The 23952-nt window shown below is 42.8% G+C and overlaps 1 protein-coding gene across 1 annotated transcript in view; it reads left to right on the top strand.

Moving 5' to 3' along the window:
• Positions 1–9722: 9722 nt before the first annotated feature.
• Positions 9723–23952, top strand: part of LOC109916990 (F-BAR domain only protein 2-like) — a 67568-nt gene continuing 53338 nt past the window's right edge. The window contains exon 1 of the mRNA XM_048613950.1: positions 9723–9807. Coding sequence (XP_048469907.1) covers positions 9781–9807 — 27 coding nt within the window. The 5' untranslated portion in view covers positions 9723–9780. The remainder of the gene's footprint in view (positions 9808–23952) is intronic.

Consider the following 23952-nt stretch of genomic DNA (forward strand, 5'->3'; position numbering starts at 1 on the left):
CCAGCAGGAGGAGAGAATGATCACCAGGGAGAGACAGTGACCAGCAGTCTAACACCTTGGACACTTGTTATATCCATCACAATGCACAGCAATGTGGACTGTCACAGGAACAACGTTAAGTATATAGAACCAGACTGGACATTTTGTTTTTTTAATAGGGCTGTAGAGGCTCAATCATTGAACAGGTGTAAGATAGAAATTGATAGTTATATGGAAGCTATTGATATCGAGGGATTGTGTGGAAAAGTGGCATTGGGAAAATGATCTAAATGATTGGCAGAGCAGTCTCGATGGGCTGAATAGCCTACTTCTGTTACTGCATTTCTACACAATTCCCCATGTTCACTGATAGGTGATTGAAGAACATGTGAGAATGACAGTAACACAACCACTTGTATTTACACAATCATCTTAATGGAGTTAATCATTGCAGGATGCTTCATAGCAGCAACTAACAGATGATATGGAGGGGTGGGGCTGTGGAGGAAAATGAAATCAAGGATGAGGAGTTTTGAAATCAAGGGGTTGCTAGACCAGGGTCTACATAGGTCAGCGAGCACAGGGAGTGATGTGTAGAAACACAGGAACAGAAGGAGGCCAATCAGCCCATCAAGCCTGTTCCACTGCACAATTGGCTCATGGCTGATCCTCAATGCTGCTTTCCTGCATGATTTTCATTAGTCTCCAGAAATCTATCAATCTCTGTTTAGCACAGAATGACTGAGCTTCCCTTTGGGGTTGCAAAGACTCATGACCCTCTAGGTGAAGAATTCCTCTTCATCACCTGGCCCTTATCCTGAGATTATGTCCCATATCTAGACTCACCAGCAAGGTGAAACTTTGTACCTACATCCAACCACTCACATCCTGTAAGAATTTTCTAAGTTGCAATAAGATCACCTCTCACTCTTTGAAACTCCTGAGAAGACATGCCCATTTTCCCAATTTTGTCCTCAGTAGACAATTCTGCTATCTCAGAGATTAGTCTGGTGAACCTCTGTTTCCCTTTCACAAAGGACATTACCTCTGTACCACAACAGCCCCTGAGATTTGAATACAATTAAATAATCAGTTATCAATATTTGCTTGTCTTTGTTACCTTTATCTCCTGAGTATTTAGTATCTCATTAGCAGATATTGATGCCAATAAGTTGGTCTCTTTAAAAACAAAATAATGCTCAAAAGATATATGAATATGTTGTTTTCTTATACAATCGCCAACAAGTTATGTTACACTCCATCTTGAAAAATAATTCAATAACTTTACAACATGAATATTTCCTTGTCCTCAATTCATTATAACAACACAAAGCAACACAATTGTTATAACAAGGCATGCCTTGTTATAATGATAGCAATCCTCAATCTCTTTTCTGCAACATTTTTCATCGAGTGGATAGTGTCCCAGTGTGATCAAAACAGTGACATAGTGGTAATATCTCCAGGCTCTTGTTCTGTGGATGTGGATTCAAATCCCATCATGGCAGATGGTGAAATTTGAATTCAATCATTAAAAATCTGGAATTAAAAGCTAGCCCAATGGCAACTGCATAACTATTGTCAATTATCATTAAACCCCATCAGGTTCATGAATATCCTTTAGGGAAGGAAATCTGCCATCCTTACCTGGTCTAGTCTACATGTGACTCCAAACCCACAGCAATGTGGTTGACATTTAACTACCATCTGGTCAATAAAAGCTAGCTAAACCTGCAAAGCCCAGATCTCGTGAACAAATGAAATAAAACATTCCATAGGCACATTTTTCATTGTTGGTCCTTATTTAGGAGTTTCTTTCAAATTTGAGATAAATAAATATTTGCTCCTTTACTGACACTTATGTCTCTGCAGTTAAAGTGCTTTAGCTATTTTTTAAATTTTTAAAAATTCCTAACCTAATGGACAACATTTATCACTTCTTCTGACTAAAAATATAATGAATCCTGCTGCACTCAAAAAAAATCATCAGGAAGATTAGCATGTGAGTTGTCAATAAAAATGACTAATTTCATTCCTTCTGGGTCACCTAGGATTGGAAATCAGAGCGCACACTGTTCTAAACTCTGTTTGTTTTGCAGCATTTGCTGCCTCTTTCAGAAGATAGAGAAACACTTGCCTCTTGAGCTGGTACCTATCGCCACGCCACCTACCTTCCCCAGCCCCTCTCATCCCCGCTTCCTTGACCTGTCCATCTTCTCTCCCAGCTATCCGCTCCTCCCATCTCACTGGCCAACCCCCACCACTGCCTACCTACACTCATCTATCACCATCCCATCTGCCTTCCCCAGCTCCACCCCTCCTCTCTCTATTTATTTCAGAGTCCCCTTCCCCCTCCCCCATTTCTGAAGAAGGGTCCCGACCCAAAACGTCAGCTTTCCCGATCCTCTGATGCTGCCAGGCCTGCTGTGTTCGTCCAGCTCCACACTATGTTATCCCTTTGCGGAAAGGTTACTTTAATAGCAATTGATTTACACTCCCAAGCATTTATTGCTAACAAAGCCAAAACGAAATCAGAATTGCGTTTCCTGCCATTGGTGAATCTATCCTTATATCTTGATTACCAGTTTTTTTTTCAAAACATTGTGCCACTAGCTTTGCTTTAACTTTGAAAGTCCCATCAGAGACACCTTCTTAGTCCAAATCCACTTCTGTGAGAAAGCATCTCCATGCATACACCAAGTTCTCTTCAGCTTTGTAATTCTTGCTATTTGGTATCATTACTAATTTGTTCTAAGTGTTTCTGACCACATGGGCTTCTGCTTCTGTTAGTAGTCCTGGTTTGTATTATATATTTCTTGTCCTTGTTAAACCACACTCCCTACCCTGCCTTCTATCTCCGTCTGGACTGTAACTGTTTGACCTTCCCCTCCTGTTAACAGGATTTCTTCCATAGGTTTGTGGTCGCTTTCTCAGGGCACCTTCACTCCCTGACCCACAGTCTGTGCTTACACTGCATTTTCATTCTTTCCATCTTTGTGCTTCCAATCCATGAGCCTAACCATTCAACCTGTACATTCCTCATTATTATATGTTCCAGTGGCTTTCCCTACTCTACTTACAACTGTCACATTTTTCACTGACTAGCTCCTTCTGGTAAAGATATGACTTTCATATCCACTTTTGGTGGTTGTTCTGTGGGATCAATGGTGTCATTTTGATTGTTGGAACTTATATATCCTTAATCCAACAAACAGTTTAAGGATACAGGGTAAACCATTTAGGACTGAGATGAGGACAGAAATTTCTTCACCCAGAGAGTCATGAGCCTGTGGAGTTCACTACCACAGAAAGCAGTCAAGGCCAAAACACTACGATTTCAAGAAGGAGTTAGATACAGCACTTGTGGCTAAAGGCATCAAAGGATATGGAGGCAAAGCAGGAACAGGTGTTGAGTTGGATGATCAGCCATGATCATAATGAATGGTAGAGCAGACTTGAAGGGCTGAATGGCCTACTCCTGTTTCTATTTTCTATATTCCTATGTCTTCCTGTTTGAAACTGGTTTCCGATTATCTTAAATTATAGCTGAAGGCACAGTGAATTCTTTCTAAGACTTGGCTTTAACAAAAGCCCTCCTGCCTGCATGCAGTGCATTCAAGTTTGCTGACATAATAAAAATAATCGTAGTTCTTTCCCAAGCTGGGGGCTGAAAACATCATACTGACAGAACTTTAGAGTTTCTACCAAAAACTAATTGATACAGACTATATCGCCAATGATCCACTGCAAATGTTTTTGCATGGACAGCTCATGCTAGTGCAGATAATACATTATACTTTGGCTGATCTGTCATACTGTTTTGAACCATTTTGTTTATTACTGCATGGTTCTTTACATATACCCCATTGATAAAAGGGTTTTCCGCTGCCATACGCATAACTGTTATACTCATATTTGTGCGCACATCTCTAAATATATCATATAGCAGACCACGACCCCTATTAGTGGTGATAAATTTTGTTGATACAAGTAGTCACAATCCACTTTGCCATTATTTTATCTACAATTATTTTATTGTCTTTACTATGCATCATTGCCGATTGAGAAAATATATTTGCCAAATCTATAAACTTTAAAACAAAAATGTCATTTTCTTTATCCCATATCTTTAGTTCTATTGCCAACACTTATTTGACATCTCTTGCTAATGTCAGACTTATTATAGGCTGTAATAGTGTGCTTCGATATTTCTTACAAATTACACATCCATCATTTACCTCTTACATAAGGTTATCATACTCTTCATCCTAGACGAATATGTGCTGAATTATTTTAAAAATTGGAGGATGGAAGGCAAATTGCCCATGCAATTTTGACACAATTGACTTTTTGTCTTCTAAATTTCTGTCCCCTGGTGTTAATGAGAGCTCATTAATTTCCCTAGTAGAGAATTTACATTTCATTGTATCTCACAGCGCCAGGGACCTGGGTTCGATTCCGCCCTTGTGCGACTGTCTGTGTGGAGTTTGCACATTCTCCCCGTGTCTGCGTGGGTTTCCTCCCACAGTCCAAAGATGTGTGGGTTAGGTGGATTGGCCATTCTGAAATTGCCCATAGTGTTCAGGGATGCGCAGGCTAGATGGATTAGCCATGGGAAATATGTGGTTACAGGGAAATGATAGGGGGCTGGGTGTGGATAGTACAGACTTGAGAGGCCAAATGGCCTCCTTCTGCACCATAGTGATTCTATGATTCTAAAGGAATTATCCTGATTGTGTAAACTGCAAAGTCAAAGATTTTCCAAATACAATTGCTTTGTCATTTTCTCTATTCAGTTTTATCCGTGCTTTCTTCATTGATGGCCTACTTAATAATACTAATTATTCACTAGACACTACATCCGAGCTGCTAAAATTATTGATTTGGGCTATTTTATACAGAATGACTACTCACTGTCCCCAAATTTGAAATTGGTGTAACTTGCAAATTCTTTAACTATTTTCTGATCTTTATTACTCAGAGTCAAGGTAGCATTTTAGCCAGTCTATTCCACAGGTCCACTGTCCAATACTGCACAATTGAAAGATTCTGCCACCAATACATTCATCACTGTGCTGAAGCTTCTTGTGAACAACACAATGCCCTTCCTTTAATCCATATCATCATTTTCTTCCTTGATCTCATGGTTAGTTTCAAACACATTTGCCTAGGATATCTGGTTGGCATGGACGAGTTGGACCAAAGGATCTGTTTCCATGCTGTACATCTCTATGACTCTATGACATTACTATAGCATTTGGGACAATTCATGGCATAATAGTACTTTCAATTGCACCTGAAACATCAATCGACTACTCCCTGAACATTTGTGGTTTGATTTCTTATTGCATTCTCTTCACTTCTAAAAATTACCTTATTTCTCTCAGTTACTCTTTTTGTACTGTCACCTGCGATCTAGATGACCTCAACAAGTCAACAAGTGATGTTGAATATGGAGGACTACTCATTCACCAGCAAAAGAGGGAGTAGTAGGTGGTAATCAGCCGAGGTCTCCTTGCCCATGTTTGATCTGTTGTCACGAGACTTCATGGGGTCTGGAGTCAATGTTGAGGACTCCCAGGGCAACTGTCTGTAGGACAGCTGTCTCAATTTTAACACAAGACCCAATGTCAAACACTTGGTCAGAAACTGAAAGAAGAAATTAAAGAAGCAAAGATGTGAGTGTGAGAAGATAACGGGAATATGAAACATCTTGTATAGACATGTACATAGTAACTGGATGGTGAAAGTGGAGTAGTGTGAATTAGGGACCACAAAGGGATTTACACATTGAAGCTGAGGATACAACTGAGTTACTGAAGGATTATTAAGCCTCTATCTTCACCAAGGAAGAAGATGCTGCCAAAGTCATAGTGAAAGAGAAAGTAGTTGAGACACTGCATGGGCTCAAATTCAATAAAAGATGAGATATTAGAAAGGATGGTTGTACTTAAAGTTAATATGTCACCAGAACCAGATGAAAAACAGCCAAGAATAATCAGGGAGGGAAGTGTAGAAATCGTGGAGGCAATAGGTCATAAACGTTCATACTTCTTAAATACAGAGAATTGCCAATGTTACACCTTGTTCAAAAAAGTGTGTAAGGAAAAGTCTAATAACTACAAACCAGCCAGCTGAATCTTAGTGGTGGGAAGTTTACAGAATCAATGACTAGGGACAAAACAAACAGTGCCATAGAGAGGTATAACATGGAAACTGACCCTTCGGTCCAACTCATCCATGCCACCCAGATATTCTAAATTAATCTAGTCCCATTTTCTAGCATTTGGCTCATATCCTTCAAAATCCTTCCTATTCATATACCCATCCAGATGTTTTTAAATGCTGTAACTGTACCAGCCTCCACCACTTCCTCTGGCAGCTCTTTCCACACACGCACCAGCTTCTGTGTGAAAACGTTGTTTCTTAGGTCCCTTACATATCTTTACCCTCCCATCTTAAACCTATGGCCTCTAGTTTTGGACTTCCTACCCTGGGAAAAAAAGACCTTGGCTATTCACCCTATCTGTGTCCCTCATGATTTTATAAACCTCTATAAGGTCACCCTTCAAACTCCAACGCTCCAGGAAAAATGGCCGTAGCCTATTCAGCGTCTCCCTATAACCCAAAGCCTCCAATCCCGGCAACATCTTGTAAACCTATTTTGCACCCTTTCAAGTTTAACAAAATCTTTCCTATAGCAGGGAGACCCAAATTGCATACAGTATTCCAAAAGTGGCCTAACCAATGTCCTGTACAGCTGCAACGTGACCTCCCAACTCCTACATTCAATGCCGTGACCAATAAAGGCAAGTGTGCCAAATATTTTCTTCACTATCCTGTCTACCTGTGACTCCACCTTCAAGGAACTATGAACCTAGAGTCCAAGGTCTTTTAGTATGACAACACTCTTCAGGACCCGAGCAGAAGTGTTTAAGTCCTGCCCTGCTTTGCCTTACCAAAATGCTACACCTCATATTTATCCAAATTAAACTCCATCTGCCAATCCTTGGCTCATTGGATCATCTGATCCAGGTCCCACTGTACACTGAGTTAATCGTCTTCACTGTCCACTACACCTCCAATTTTAGTGTCATCTGTAAACTTACTAAACCATTCCCCCTTTATTCAGATCCAAATCATTCATCAAAAAGCAGTGCACATCAAAAAGCAGTGCACTCAGCACCAATCCTTGATGTACATCACTGGTCACAGGCCTCCAGTCTTAAAAACAGCCCTCCAACCTCCACCATCACTCTCTGTCTCCTACCTTAAAGCTAATTTTGTGTCCAAATGGCTAGGTCTCCCTGGATTCCACATGATCCAATCTTGCTAACTGTCTACCATACAGAACCTTGTCGAACAGCTTGCTGAAGTCCATATAGACAAAGTTCATAGACAAAGTTCACTTCCCTGCCTTCATCAATCTTCTGCATCACTTCTTCAAAAAACTCAATCAAGTTGGTGAGACACGATTTCCCACGCAAAAAGCCATGTTGACTATTCCTAATCAGTCCTTGCCTTTCCAAATAAAAACCGAAAGAACTGCGGATGCTGTAAATCAGGAACAAAACCAAAGTTGCTGGAAAAGCTCAGCAGGTCTGGCAGCATCTGCGAAGGAAAAGACAGAGTTAACGTTTCGGGTCCATTTCAGGTTCCAAGGAAGGGTCACCTGACCTGAAACGTTAACTCTGTTTTTTCCTTCACAGATGCTGCCAGACCTGCTGGGCTTTCTTGCCTTTCCAAATACACGTAAATCCGATCCCTCAGGATTCTCTCCAACAACTTACTTACTACTGACGTCATTGTCTTTGACAAATATGGTTTCATTAAGTTAAGTTGGCATGATTTGGAGAAGTTAAGGGCAATTTGTGCTCAGCAAATTTGGGTGAGTAGTTTGATAAGGTAATAGAAAGAGTTGGGAAGGTGTGTAGGTGGAATTCCTTTAGCTGCTTGGCAAAGTGCCACATAACAGGGCTGCAGCCCATGGAATGAAAGGATCAGTGGCAGCAAGGAAACAAAGTTCACTGAGAGACAGGAAATGAAAAATATTGAATAGAGGGACACTGGGGTTAAATGTATTAGAGCAGGTTGAAAGCAACGCATGAGATCCTGTGCTTTATATGTTGAGTACAACAGCAAGGAGGCTATGAGGAACCGTTGTAGGATTCATCTTCAATGGCTCTACAGTTGAAGAGGAACGTGAAGACATTAGAGACCGTGAAGATAAGATTTACAAGAATGGAATCCTGGGATGAGAAACTTTCAGATAGATTAGAGAAGCAGGGGCTGCTTTCCTTCGAAAAGACAAAGTTGAGAGGAGAGTTGATAGAGATGTTCAATATCATGATGGATTAGATGGGGAGAAACTGTTCTCACTGATGGAAAGATTAAGAACCGGAGGATACTGATTTAAGATGATTGGCAAGTGAACCGGAGGTGACATGGAGCAAATCATTTTTACGCAGCGAGTGTTTCGGATCTGGTGAACACTGCCTAAAAGTGTGTTGGAGGCAGATTCAATTATGGCTTTCGAAAGGGTATTTGTAAGAGAAAAACATTTAAGGGCTACGGGTCAAAAGCAGGATAATGGGTCTAGTGGAGATTTTCTCACAAAGAGCTGGCACAGGCACAGAAAGCTGAATGGCCTTTTACTGTCCATTAACCATGGTATGACGTTGTGATCCCCTGATTCCCAAGTGACTCAGACTATGTCCAAAAACCTTGAGGCTATTTAAAGAGATAAGCAGTTGATCCCATTGTTCAACAAGGTGCCTGATGCTGCATTACCATGCCTTCATCAAATCACACTCCCAGCAACTTGTGGAACAAACATTTTTTTGAGCTGAAGTGTAGAAAAATATTAAATAAAAACCAAAAGAACTGTGGATGCTGTAAATCAGGAACAAAAACAGAAGTTGCTGGAAAAGCCCAACAGGTCTGGCAGGATCTGTGAAGGAAAAAACAGAGTTAACGTTTCGGATCCGATGACCCTTCCTCAGAAGTGTGTGTAGAAAAGTATTGATGGGGCAGGCAGTGAGATGCCCCAACTCAGAAAATTCTAGGCTGACAAATTTTTATTACAGGCTATTCAGCCCAACCAGTTTCTGCTAGTGCTTATGGTCGACCAGAACGTCCCCCAACCTGCCTTATCTTAGTCTAACACACTTCCTTTTATTCTTTTCTCCCTCATGTGGTTCTCCAGCTTCCCCTTAAATACATTCATACCCTTTGCCCCTCCCAGCAGTAGTCAGTTCCACATTCTCACCAGTGTGTGGTTAAAGATTACCTTATTTGATTTTTTGGTGATTATCTTACACATTGATGGAAACCTTTCGCAAAACATTTTGCCTGTGGCTGCTTTATCAAAACCTTGCATATTGTTTAAAAAAATACTGTATCAAATACTGTTCGCTTTCCCAGGAACGGTAACAGTTCCAATATCCTAGGGGTCTCTTCATTGACTACTTTGCTGTCTCTCGGTTGTAAATTAGTCTACTTCACTCAGAGAATTGTGTTCTATTTTCAACAGGGAAGGTAGGAGGCGGGGCCAAGCATGATAGGTTCCCTGTTAACCAATTAAGGCTAACTATGTGAAATATAGCCAATTATCACCATGATCTCTATGAGTGACATGGTGAGCAGCCAATAGACGGTCAAATGTCTGACTTACCGTTAGCAGATGGGCGGGTTGATATTAGATTGACATTTGTTATGACCTATGAGGAAGTGGGGGCGCATCCCGTCGTGTGTCAGTTTCGGGAGCTGTATCAGTTTCAGGAGCTGCTCCTGGGACTCAAGATGCAACATTTTGGGAATAATTTCTGGGTAAGTGGGCTGTTGTATTGCAGCCGGGGAAAGAGGAGATGGGGGATTGGGCAGCCACGGAGCCAGGCTGGGTTTGCAGGCACCTTGTGTAACCTGCCCGAGCTGGGTAGAGGCTGCAGCGCATGCTGGCAAGGCGAGTGTGTTAATAGCGAAACCTGCAGAAGGTGAGCAGCAGGAACCGTCTGCACCCCGCGGATACACTGTAACCCGCTTTGATGCTCAGCTCGATACCGCGTGTTCGCCCAGAATCAAAGGATAGTGACCTATTTCACTGTTGCAAATAATGCACAGAATTTCTGAAGTGTGTGTGTGTGTGTTTCACTGTCTCTCTCGCTGGCGGTGTCTCACTGTCATTCTCCCTGTTTCTGTGTGGTGCCGGGTAATTAAAGCTTTGTGAGTAATATCTGCAGTACATAACGTTGCAAATAGTGAAGTAATATTCGTTTCAAAATGAAATATTTGAGAATATGTATTGCAACCTTTTCTCCATATTTTGTGGAAGGAGTGGGGAAGAGATAACCCTTTTGGTGAGTAGCTGTTGTGGGGAGGGTAAAGACCCCTTGGGGTGAGAAGTCGCGGTTACTGAATACAGTTAGCCTGTCTTTCTGGGTCGACGCGATGGCTGACAATCATTTGACCCTGCCTAGTGATGCTGATATCTTCCCTAGAAGATTAACAGGTGATCAATCGAGGTGTTTGAGCTGTTAAATGGGTCGATGGAGAGGAACTATATTTTCTTTTGAAGGATTTCAGAACGGGGGAAGTAGCATCTTGAAATCCGAGCCAGCCCATTCATGGAGATCTCAGGAAGCACACGCTCACACATAGAAACATAGAAAATAAGTGCGGGAGTAGGCCATTCGACCCTTCGAGCCTACCCCACCATTCAATACAATCATGGCTGATCATGCAATCACAGTATCCCATTCCCACTTTCTTCCCATACCCCTTGATCCCTTTAGTGGTGAGGGCCACGTCCAGCTCCCTTTTGAATATAGCTATCGAACTGGCCCCAACAACTTCCTGTGGGAGAGAAATCCACAGGTTCACAACTCCCTGAGTGAAGAAATTCTTCCCCATCTCAGTCCTGAATGGATTACTCCTTATACTTAGACTGCGACCCCTAGTTCTGGACTTCCCCAACATTGGGAACATTCTTCTTCCATCTAGCCTGTCCAGTCCCATCAAGATTTTATATGTTTCTATGAGATACCCACCCCCCCACCCCACCAATTCTTTGAAATTCCAGTGAATAAAAGCCCAGTTAATCCAGTCTTTCCCCGTATGTCAGTCCTGCCATCCTGGGAATCAGTCTGGTGAAGCTTCGCTGGACTCCTCAATAACAAGAATGTCCTTCCTCAGACTAGGAGACCAAAACTGCACACAATACTCAAGGTGTGGCCTCACCAAGGCCCTGCATAGCTGCAGCAAGACATCCTTACTCCAATACTCAAATCCTTTTGCTATGAAGGCCACCATGCCATTAGCTTTCTTCACTGCCTGCTGCATCTGCGTGCCAACCTTCACCAACCGTTCCACCATGACACCCAAGTCTTGTTGCATCTCACCTTTTCCTAAACTGCCACCATTCAGTTAATAATCTGCCTTCCCGTTTTTGCGACCACAGTAGATAACCTCACATTATCCACATTATATTGTATTTGCCCACTCAGCCATTCCATCCAAGTCACCCTGCAGCCTTTTGGCATTCTCCTCACAGTGCACGCTGGCACGCTGCCACCCAGCTTAGTGTCACAAGGGGGAGTGGAAATCTGGAGGGGACTGAAGTCAGTGATTTCCCCTGCCCTCTCCTCTACAACAAATAACAATTGGTTTCAGTGAGAAGAGGGGCAAATGAGCCAAGGATTGTGTTCTCCATCTCTCCCCAGAAACTGCTCGATCTCCATGCATGACTGTAGCTCAGCTGTGATGCCCTCTGTAGCAAGACAGCTTTCTCTTACTCAGTGACTGGATTTGTTCCAACTACAACTTACAGCACCTTTAATGGAGAAGAATATTCCCAGCTTCATTACAGAAACTTAAACAGACAAAAGTATAAACTAAATAGCACAGTTTTTAAATTGGGGTACATGTGCACAAATCTTTGAAGATGACAGGACCAGTTGATAAACCTGTTCTTTTTTTAAGAATAATATGTGATATCCTGGGTTTTATATATAGAGGTATAGAGTACAAGATGCAAGGGAGCAGCACTGAACGTTTATAAACCACTGGCTAGACCTCATCTAGAGTATTGTATTCAATTCTGGGTAAAGATGTCAAGATGTTAAAGCAGATGCAGATGAGATTTGCTACAATGGGACCAACTGTGAGGAACATCAGCTCATGAGGAGAGGTTGGAGAAGCTGGGGTCCTCCTCCTTAGGGTGGAGAAGGTTATGGGGAGATTTAATCAACATGTTCAAAATCATGAGCTACGTAAGGACTTTAGGACCCGAGAACAACTTTGTGACGATGTCACAGCGCTGCACGGCACTGGGTATAAATATCAGTGTGGGTGAAGTTAGAACACCCTAGACAGGAAGACTCTCAAAAGCATTTGGACATGAATGTGTGAAGATGATAGATTTGTTCTTGCCTGATGTCAGAACCTGATATATCTATAACTGCCATGTATTGCAGTATTTAACACTAATGTATAATGAATAGTGTTACTTTGAAATAGAAATCTGAAGACAGTTCTTGATTTTGCCCTGTCCTCTGTAAAGAGACCAAACTCAGTGTGGCATCAAACCACATAAGAATCAGCAGTTTCAATTGAGTAAATCAGGCAAAACTTTTCCCAGAGGCCTGTGAATTGATGGCCAGATGGACAGTGATGTAAGATGGTTTGAAAAAGAACTGGAGGGAATTGAAGAGAATGCTTGTTTATTTACGCATTGAGTTGTTGCAATTTGGAATGTGCTGCCTGGAAGGCTGGGGAAAGCAGATCCAATAATAATGTTCTAAAGTGACTGGTATAAATATTGAAAAGAAGGAATTTGCTGAATAGTGGAGAAACAGCACAGAGGAATGGGACTTTCAAAGATCTGTCCAAAGCATGATGCGTTGAATGGTCTCTTTCTGTGCTGTAATATTCCACAACAAATGGCTAGTGAGACTGAGAGAAATCATGGCAGAAGTAAGAAAGTGTGGTCGAAGCAGTGGGTTTTGAGCAGTAGCTTAGAGCAGGTATGTGTGAGGTGAGCTTCCAGAGCCCAGAGTACAACATTTATAGTGCTTGGTGCAGTGTGATGAAGTTAAATACATCTTTGAGGAATGTGAATGATTATTAACAGTATAGTTGTGGGGCAGATAGAATGGTCACATGGGGATGTAAGTGCAGAACAAATGAGGTGCCTCCAGATTGGGAGACTTTGAGACTGCAAAGTCCCTAGGAGAAGATCAAACTTGGCATGTCGTTGGTAACATAGGTGGTCTGTCAATTGGAAGATGGGGTTTGGGTTTGAGTGGAGTTGCACTGTGGGTTGGTGGGATTGGTATGATGCCACTGCCTGTGTCACATCCACTGAGGTCCCCCCTGCCTTGCTCTGGGTTTTATCAGCTTCCCAATGGTTCTTTGCCAAAATGACCACCCGGGATAAGTCCCACCCAGTCCTACAGGTGATCGGAATGGTATGAGGGTGAAACTGAGGGAGAAACTGATCCAGTGGAGCGGGTCTGGAACACAAGGGCAGAATCTTCACATTGGAGCCAAATGTATGCCACTCAGCCTCTCAAGCCAACTCTGTCTTTCAATAAATTGTGATTGATCTTATTACCACACTTTACCCAAATACTCCTGATAACCTTTCATCCTTTCATTTATCAAAAGTGTATCTACTCCTGCCTTAAAAATAAGCAAAGATTCCCCATCACCTTTTCAGGAAGAGAGTGGTTGTTCAGGAGTGATGTCTAAAAGTATTTTTTCACACTGGGTGGTGGAAATCTCGAACTGTATCCCTCAAAAAGCTGTGAGGCTAGAGGGAGGGGTGAGGGGATTAGGGCTAATGGAACCAAGACTGAGTAGTGGGAGTTGGGATACTGATGCATCATAAACCAGTAGAAAGGCAAACAAGGCCAAAGGGACTGAATGGCTTTCTTAATTCCCACCTGGAATGGGTGGGTTACCTGTTGAGGAAAGGCTGGATGGGTCAGGGCTGTATCTACTGGAGTTTAGAACCGTAAAAGACGGTTTGATTGAAGCATAAAATCCTGAGGAGTCTGGACAGGGTGGATGTGTGGGAATTTCAAACCAGAGGTCACTACTTAAAAATCAAGGATCACCCATTTAGGACAAAGCTGAGTGTAATTTCTACCTCTGTAGGGCGGGAGGCTTTGAAACTCTCTCTATGAAAATGCGATGGAGAACGTTTTTGAATATTTTTAAGGCAAGGTGTAGACAGAATCTTGATAACCTTTCATCTTTTGGTTTATCAGGAGTAAATGGGTACTGTGGGATAATTATTCCGGATGAATGCCAGTGGATAGACTGAGAATGACCTCTGAGCTGGTGAAACCCCACCTCTCCTCCTCAGCCTATTGACCTCAAATGACATGTTGTCAAGCATCTATCACGGCTGCGTCCCAGCTCCAGGCATTAAACTAACAGGCATGTAATTAACAGGATTACAACACTGGGAAATAACTACTCTGGAACTGCGGTATTTAAGGAGCTATGAATGATTTCCTTTGCAACTCCCTGTACACCTGCCCTTATTTCCTTAAATATTCCTTGGCATATTCAGCAGGGTCCTATTCCCCTAAGAATACTCAGGCATATTGCCAGCTTTTGGGAAAAGAGAGGGTTTTATACAGAGAGATGTTGTTTGCCATCATTCTTCCTCTTGCTGCCTTAGTCTCTCAATAACATTTTAATTTTGCTTGGTTGCCCATTTTATTCCCTTTGCCCTGAAGCTCCCAAATGCCACTCTTCCTGTGACTGTAGAAACAATGAAAGATTTGCATTTCTGTAGCACTTTCCATGACCTTGGAACTATCTGAAGTGCTTTACAGCTAATGATACAACTTCCTGAAGTGTAGTCACTGTTCTAATGTAGTATACATGCAAGCCAATTTATACATAGCAAGATCTCATAAATAAAAGAAAGTCAAAGACCGCTATCTGTAACTTCCCTTATCACAGGCAATTGGTTTTATACCAAAGTTGTTTGAAAGATAAACAGGAGAACTTCCACCCCTTTTTGTTTTTAGAAAGTAGCCATCAGATTTTCTACATCCACCTGAGATGGAATATGGGGTCTTTGATTAACGTCTTATCCAAACTGCAACACCTCTCTCAGTGCAGCACCCACTCCTTGTGTATTACACAACTGCATATTGGCCTAGGTTTGTTCCTCACGTTTCTGCGGAGGGACTTGTCACCAAGTCTGTTTGTCTCAGCGATGAGAATGCTGCCCACTCTGTCTCGTTGGTCATAGGTTTGAGGGGAGGGGAAGTGCCAGAGGTGTGTTTTTTCCCAGGAGGAGGGCAGGCTTTAGACCATGTTTTCCAAAACAAACACGACAATTTCAAAAGATGCTTCTTTCCCAAAAATAAATTTCACAATAAAGATCCTTTTTTTTTTAAACAAAGGATGATTAGCATTTCTACAGCATCCTTTGTGATCTTGGGATTTTCAAAATTGTTACGGAGAAGTCGAAGAATTAGAATAGTTGCTATGGGGAGCTTTAATTTATCTGAATATAGAGTGGGGTAGTAGCAGTGTAAAGGGCAGACTAGGGAGAGTCCTGAAGGTGTGCTCAGGAGAATGTTTGACAGCAGTCTGTGTCCATCCCAATGAAAAGGAGCACTGCTAGACCTGGTTCTTGTGACTGATGTGAGCCAAGGAAATCCAGGGATTATTGTATCTTCAAGTCTAGGTTGGCTATGGAAAAGGACATGGAGTAATCAAAGTAAAAATAATTAACCAAGGGAAAGGCAACTTCAGTGGGGTGAGAATGGGTCTGGTCCAGATACATTGGAATCAAATAATGGGCAAACTGGTACCTGAACAGTGGGCTACCTTTTAAAAAAGATATGGTTCAGACATTATCATGGTATATCTCCTTAAGAAGGGGAAGGTTTGGATAAACAAATCCAGATCTCCCTGAATAACCAAACAGATAGAGATTAAGGTGAAGCAGCAAAAGTATGACAGATATCAGATGGATAATTCACTGGAGAGCCAGGCTGAATATAAAATGTTCAAAGTGAAATGGGAAAAGAAAATGAAATAGAGTATGAAAGAGACTGACAGTTAACAGTAAAGTAAATCCAAAAGATTTCTATAGCGGTAGAAATATTAAAAGGATGGTAAAAGAAAGTGAGGAGCCTATTAGAGATCAAAAGGAGATTTAAACCTGGAGGCAGGAGGCATGGTTGAGGAATTAAATAAATACTTTGTGCCAAGGGAGATGATTATACCTGGGTTATGGTGAAAGAAGAGAAGATTCAGACAACCGAAGAGTTTAAAATTGATAAGGAGGAGACGCTGGAAAGGTTGCCTGTAGTAATAGTTAATAAGGCATCAGGACTGGATGAGATGCATCCAAGGATTCTGAAGGAAATTGCAGAGGCAATAGCTGAAAAAATTTTCAATTTTCCGTAGGCACAGTGTGGAGTCAGAGAACTGGAGAATTAGAAATGTTACACCCTTCTACAGAAAACTCCTGTAAAGATAAGTCTACCATTGGTTTAATCTCGGTGGCAGGGAAGCTTTTAGAAAATATAATTATTGATTAAATTAACTAGTCATGTGAGCGAATGTGGATTAATTAAGGAAAGCCAGTATGATTTGTCAAGGACGAATTATGTTTAACTTTCTTAAGGTTCTTGATGTGGCAACAGAAGGTTGATGAGGGTAATGCTGTTGATATGTGGACTACCAAAAGCATTTGATGAAATGCCAACCAATTGACCTGTGAACAAATTTATAGCCAGTGGAATAAAAAGGACAATAGCAACATGAAAATTAAATTTGTTGAGTGATGGGAAACAGAGAGCAGAGATGAACCAAAAACCCAAAGAACTGCAGGTGCTGAAAATTGGACAAAAACAGAAATTGTTGGAAAAACGCAGCAGCTGGGGAGAGAAAGCAGAGTTAATGTTTCGGGTCCAGTGACCCTTCTTCAGAGCAGTTCAGAATCCGAGATGAGCAGTTTTTTTTTCAAACTAGAGGAAGTATTTTAGCAGAGTTCCCCAGGGATTGGTGTTAGGACCTCTGCTCTTTCTGATATATGTTAATAATCTAGACCTTGATGTACAGGAAGCAATTTCAATATTTTCAAATGACACAGAACTTGGTTTGAGGAACTCTGAGGAGAGTAGAAAGTCCAAAGGTTGTAAGCAGGTTGACGGAACAGGCAGAAAAGTGTCATGAAATTTCATGCAGAGAAATGTGAACTGATTAATTTTAGTGGAAAGAACATGGAGACACAGTATAAAGTAAAAATTATATTTCTAAAGGGGACATAGGAGCAGAGAGACCTCTGTGCATGTGCACAAGTCAATGAAGTTGGCTGGACAGGTTGAGAGCCTGGTTAATAAATCGTACAGCATCCTGAGCTTGATTGATAGTTGTACAGAATACAACAGCAAGGACGTTGTGTGAAACTTGTGTAATGCACGGGTTCAGCCTCAACTGAAGTATTGTGTCCAATTCTGGACACTTTATTTGAGCATTAAGGGCACTGGAGAGATTGCCTTCAGAAGAATTGTTCCAGGATAGAGAGAATACAGTTCCTTTGGCAGATTGGAGAGGTTGAGAATGTTTTCCTTGGAGAGGAGACTTCGTAGAGGTGTTCAAAATCATAAGTGGTTTGGACAAAGGAGAATAGGAGAAAACTGGTGAAAAGACTGAGGACCAGAGGCCTTGAGCGTCGAGATTAAGGCAATTTTGAGGAAAATCTCTACAGTCAACGAGTTATTATTCTCAGGAATGCACAGCCTGAGTGTGTCATGGAAACAGGTTCAGTTAAGGTATCCAACAGGGAATTGGATCATTATCTGATAAAAGAAAGCATTTGCAGGGATATAAGGAAAAGTTAGGGGAGTGACATTAGATTTGTTGCTCCTTCAGAGGGTCTGCACTGATACGATGGGTTGAATGGCCTCCTGGTGATTCCCACAATGTTTGACAGCCAATGAAATCCTTTGGAAAATGTATTTTAAACAAGAAAAAAAATTCCATTAATCTAACATTTCAACAAAAACAAATTTTTTAAAAATGTCCTCGTTCAACAAAAGCTGTCCAGCAGTAGCTCCAAACACTGACACTTTGTTGCTAATTTTGTCAACAGCTTCACTACTATCTCTGATATTCCAAGCTAGTGGGTTTTCACTGGTGGAATATTGCAAACTGACCTTCCATTTCCATTGATAAATTTGAGGCATGAGCTTTCAAATGAAACAAGGGATTGATTTTTTTTTTTTTAAAATCCTCTTTGCTCTGTATCTAACCCCGAGCTGTCCCTGTCCTAGGAGTGTTTGATGGGGACAGCAAAACAGTAAAGAAGGCTTACTGTCTTTCAATTTGAAAAGAGTAGAAAAAGCTTTTACTTTCAGTTTTAAAGATTAGAAAGAACTGTACTCAGTATCCAACCCTATGTTGTCCCTGATTGAAGCAACTGATAGGGACAGTGAAGATGGAGCTTTACTTTCCGTTTAAGAATAGAAGACACATTACTTTCAATTTAAAATAGTAGAGCAGGCTTTAATCTGTTTCTGATCCCGTGTTGACTGCAGAATGGTTACCACACCCCAATCTAACGTTTTTGATCTTGCTATAAATGTAAGAGGAAACTGTTCTATTTAACTGAACGCCCTCGACTGCATCTCTTGTGTTTCCTGCACTCCAGCCCTCACACCCCCTCCCTGCAATAAAAACAAAGACAGAATTCCCCTTGTCCTCACGTATCATCCCGTCAACCTCCGGATTCAATGCATCATTCTCCGCCACCTGCAGTCTGACCCCACTACGAAGGATATATTTCCCTCCCCACCCTTATCAGATTTCCGCAGGGACCACTCTCTCTGCGACTCCCTCATCCGCTCCACACTCCCCACTAGCCCCACCACCCCGGCACCTTTCCCTGCAACCGCAGGAAGTGCTACACCTCCCCCTACACCTGCCCCCTCACCTCCTCCATCCCAGGCCCGTTAAGGAAACCTTCCACATTAAACAGATGTTCATCTGCACGTCCGCTAATGTGGTCTATTGTATCCACTGTTCCCGATGTGGCCTCCTGTACATCGGGGAAACCCAAGCGGAGGCTCGGAGACCACTTTGTGGAGCACCTACGCTCGGTTCGTGACAAACGACAACGCCTTCCAATTGCGAACCATTTCAACTCCCCCTCCCACTCCCTGGGTGACATGTCCATCCTGGGCTTCCTCCAGTGTCACAACGATGCCACCCAAAAACTGGAGGAACAGCACCTCATATTCTGCCTTGGAAGCCTACAACCCAATGGTCTCAATGTGGACTTAACTAGCTTCAAAATCTCGCCATCCCCAACCTCATCCCAAGACCAGCACCCCTTCTCATCCCCATCTCCTTGACCTGTCCATCTTCTGTCCCACCTCACTGACCAATCCCCACCGCTCCCTACCTGCACTCCCCTATCACCATCCCACCTACCTTTCCCAGCCCAACCCCCCCCTCTATTTATTTCAGAGCCGCCTTCCCCCTCCCCCATTTCTGAGGAAGGGTCCCGACCTGAAACGCCAGCTTTCCTGCTTCTCTGATGCTGCCTGGCCTCCTGTGTTCCTCCAGCTCCACACTGTGTTATCTCAGACTCCAGCATTGGCAGTTCCTACTATCTCTGTTCTATTTAACTGCTGTTGAAAGCCAGAGATTTTGTCAACTTGCTGCAGGGTTGAAATGTGTGCTGGTTTTGAGAGGCTTGAGAGGCTTGAGAAGCTTGAGAGGCTTGGGACTATTGTGAGCTGATTGGTGAGGAGATCCAATCCGGTCCGAACAAATTCCTAAAATTATTTCAATTATTCTTGGGAAAAAAATTCTTGAGAAATTGTTCGAAAAGCTTGGCAGGTCTGGCAGCATCTGTGGAGAGAAGTCAGAGTTAATGTCTCGGGGTGCAGTGATTTTTCTTCAGAACGGACCTGGAGTCACTGGACCCAAAATGTTAACTCTGATTTCTCTCCACAGATGCTGCCAGACCTGCTGAGCTTTTCCAGCAAATTCTTGTTTTGTTTCTGACTTCCAGTGTCAGCAATTTTTTTAGCTTTTAACTATTCTCCAGTTTGTTTTGTTTTTAAATTTTCCTCAGTTGGTAGTTTTGTATTAGCGGACAGAGAGCCTCATCTAGCACTCTATTTATGCTGCTTGAACAGACTCTTTCCGAGTTTTTTTTTAAAAATGTTTAAAAACAGTTCAAGGATTTTCAGATGTTGCAGCTGAAGCTCCAGTCATTCTCAGTTACTCAGATAAAGGTAGAATATGAAAGGAAGTGATTACCCTGTGCAAAAGTAGCTAGACCGGCTATTGTGATTATCTGCTAGTTTGACCAATGTTACTGTCTCCTCTATGCCGGAACATCCCAACCTCAACACACCAACACACACTCGCTCTCACTCTCTTTCTTTCTCTTTCGCTTTGTTTTTCTCTCTCTCGCTCTCTCTCTTCAATATGCAACATAAATGTGTCCTGTAACGCCATCAGACAGGCCATTGAGGGAGGTAAAGTAGACCAAGACCCCCTTATAATGATAATCTTCATTTACCTTCAACATCATTAAACAATACAAATCTATTTCACAGTGTGATTTATAAATAAAAATTGACGCTAAGACAAATAAGGAGGTATGAGGACATGTGATGAACAAAGTTTTAGCTGGAGAGGTAGATTTTCAGGAGTATCTTGTAGCAGCGGCGTAGGACACAAGTGAACTGGTTTTGGGAGAGAATTTCTGAGCTGATGGCACAGCCACTGTTAATGGAGTGATTGAAATCGAAGTTACTCAAAGCTTCAGAATTGGAAGAGCACAGAGACAGGGAGGGGGTGTAGGGGCAGGAGGTGGGGCACAGAGACAGGGAGGGAGAGGAGGGGCGGGGGGGCACAGAGACAGGGAGGGGACGGGGGGGCAGGAGGGGGGACACAGAGACAGGGAGGGGGTGTAGGGGCAGGAGGTGGGAACACAGAGACATCAAGGTAAAGGACTAGCAGGGATTCATTCAGAAGTATATAGGGAGGCCTAAGGGCCATTGAGAAGCAGAGGAGCATGTCCGCCAACAGTTCACTTTTCAAAATCCCTGGCTGAATAGAACATTAGGAATAGGAGGAAGCCATTCAGCCCCTCCAGTCTGTTCCATTCTGTTAGCTCCTTGCAGATCTGTAGTTCAATCCCATTCCCCACCTTTTGTTCGTTCACCATCCTAACCAGATTCTGCAAAGGCGTTAATGAAAGGAATCCTGTTCTTGCCAATTGTGCTGCACGTTGACTGAATGAAATGTGATTCAGGTTTACCCAGAAAAAAATGTGCCCTGTCCTTTAGCAGCTCAAGTTTTAATAGACACCTCCATGCCCAGGCAATTGAGTACCCATCTGAATTCATTATGCTGGCGTACAGAGAGTGGGGTTCTGTGGTGCAGTGGTAGTGCCCCTACCTCTGGGCCAGGTGGCCTGTGTTCAAGTCACAGCTGTTCCAGAGGTGTATAATAACGTCTCTTGATTAAAAGTATCTAGACTGAGACTGTATCTGTCCGACAAAGACTAGCTGGAACAAACAGGATTAGGGCTGAGTACATGAGTAGACCATCCTCCCTTCAGATACTGCAGGCTCTGAGTCCAGCCTCACTGCCCTGGCATGTTCTCCGTTGTGCAGCAGGAATTGGGCACTGGGCACGTCTGTTTCTCACATAGCAAAGGCACCTGCCTGTGAGGTGGTTGGGTTGTTCCTACTGTGGGTCTTTACAAACTCTCAGTCCAGGCCAACATAGAATCAATTCAGCTCCACACAGACATCCAGGAATCTGAGAGGCATCCTGTGGCTCTGAGAGCTATATTTCCTGTCCAAGCATTTTACCCAGTATCAAATCTCCTATGTGGAAACCCAAAGGTTAATATAATGATGTGAAGATAGGACTGAGACGTTGAAGCTTTGGCAAGATGTGGAAACAGAGAGAGAAAGAAAGAGAGACCGAGGGTGAGACAAACACTGAAGTTAAGATGGACCAGAGATAAGCAGCTCCTTGTTCTGCACCTGTTTCCTTTGGACTGGTTACAACACCTTCTGTTTTAACTTGACAAATTTAATCCGTGATCATTCATAGCTGCCAAACAGAAACTCTGACATCATCAAATCTTGTCTTTTATTGGCAAAATTAGCATAATAGTTTACCCTTTCTGCCCCAGTGAATAAATAGCGATTCTGTATAGTTGATTTATTTTCTTTGTCCGTGAGTCTTACTGACGAGGCCAGCATTTTTTTACCCGTCCCTAATTGACCAGAGGAGTTAGCCCATTGCTCCCTCAAAGTTTACATGTTTTGAGTGAAGGTTACATTAACCCCACACTGGGTGTGTAGCACTGTAGAGCCACTTAAAGTCAGTGGCAGTTGCCAGTTTTTGGATAATTCACTCAAGTTGACAATAGCAGCTTTATTAAAAGATATTTTTGAAAGAGAAAAAGAAATCGACCACGTAGCTGTGGGCCTGGAGCCACTTGTAGGCCAGACTGGGTAAGGATGGCAGAGATCCCTCCCTAAAGGACATTAGTGACCAAATAGGTGAGATAACAAGGTGTAGAGCTGGATGAACACAGCAGGCCAAGCAGCATCAGAGGAGCAGGAAAGTTTCGGGTCTGGACCCTTCTTCAGAAATGGTTCTTTTCAACAATTGACATTGGTTACATAGTCACTGTTGGATGAACTTTTTAATTCTAGATTTTAATTGAATTAAAATTTCACCTGCAGTGGTGGGACGTGTACTGGGGGCGTGGATTCATTGACCTGGTGTTCTCAATTACTAACCCAGTGACATTACCACCCAGCCCAGGAATGGACCTTCTTGAACAAGCTGCAGTGTAAATTTCTGTGTAAAACCAGTCCTGGTTGGACTGAAGGGTATGTTTCTGTGCTGTAGGTCTCTGTTTCCAGTAGAGAATTGTGTCTATTTTGAGTTGGGCACTTTAGGAAGGATGTAAGGATGTAGAGAGAGTGCCATTAGGATTTCTGAGAATGGTCCAAGAGATTTCAGCTATGTGGATAGATTGGAAAAGCTGGAACTGTTCCCCTTGGAGAAAACAAGGTAGTTTTGATAGAAGTGTTCAAAGTTGAGAGATCAAGACAGAATAGAAAGCAGGAAACTATCCCTCTGTTGGTAAGGTTAAGAACCAGAGGCCATGGATTTAAGGCAAATAATAAGACACCAGAGACCTCATGAGGAAAAGCATTTTCACATGGCGAGTGATTTAGATCTGGGATGCTCTGTCTGAGAGTGTGATGGAGGCAGATTCCAATGTGGCTTTCAAAGCAGAATTGGATAATAATACAGGCAGGATTTTGCAGGCTGTGGAGAAAATGTAGGAGTGTGGGATTTGCTGAGGTGGAGACTGGACCAGACAAGTCTGAGTGAATGGCCATCTCCTGTGCTGTAACTGTTGCATGTTTTAACTGGGGATTAATGTCCTGGGGAAAGGAGAGAGTACATTTTGGAGAATAAGGAAGGAGTCCGAGCTTACAGCTTTAATGCTGGCTACTGCCTGCAGACTCGGAGTCTGTGGATGTGTTTACCTCGGTCTCTCTGATGAAAGTCGCCTCTTGCCCAGTGACAAACAGAGCTTCGTGTTTCACAGCTGGCTTGCCTTGCATCCACTGGGATAATACCAGTCGCCAGGCAACCCGGGGCTGCCTGGCAACCGGGCCTGGTAGAATAGCAGTGTTGTGTTGGAGTGTGCCAATTCTCCCCACCCGCCCCCACCACCCCTCCCTCCACCTCTGCCCAGCCCTCTCCCCACTATCACTGCAGCTACTGTTCCTGGGGCACAATGGAAGGTCTGTGTTAGGAGCTGCAGCTCTTTTCCACCCACCCACCACCCCCCCCACCCCCAACCCCCTCCAGGCACAACATGGGCATCTACTGCCCCCACCCCCGGAACACCAAACACCTCCTTTGAGCCCCCCCCCC

Source organism: Rhincodon typus, chromosome 29, assembly GCF_021869965.1.
Source record: "Rhincodon typus isolate 14 chromosome 29, sRhiTyp1.1, whole genome shotgun sequence".
Taxonomy (NCBI): Eukaryota; Metazoa; Chordata; class Chondrichthyes; order Orectolobiformes; family Rhincodontidae; genus Rhincodon; species Rhincodon typus.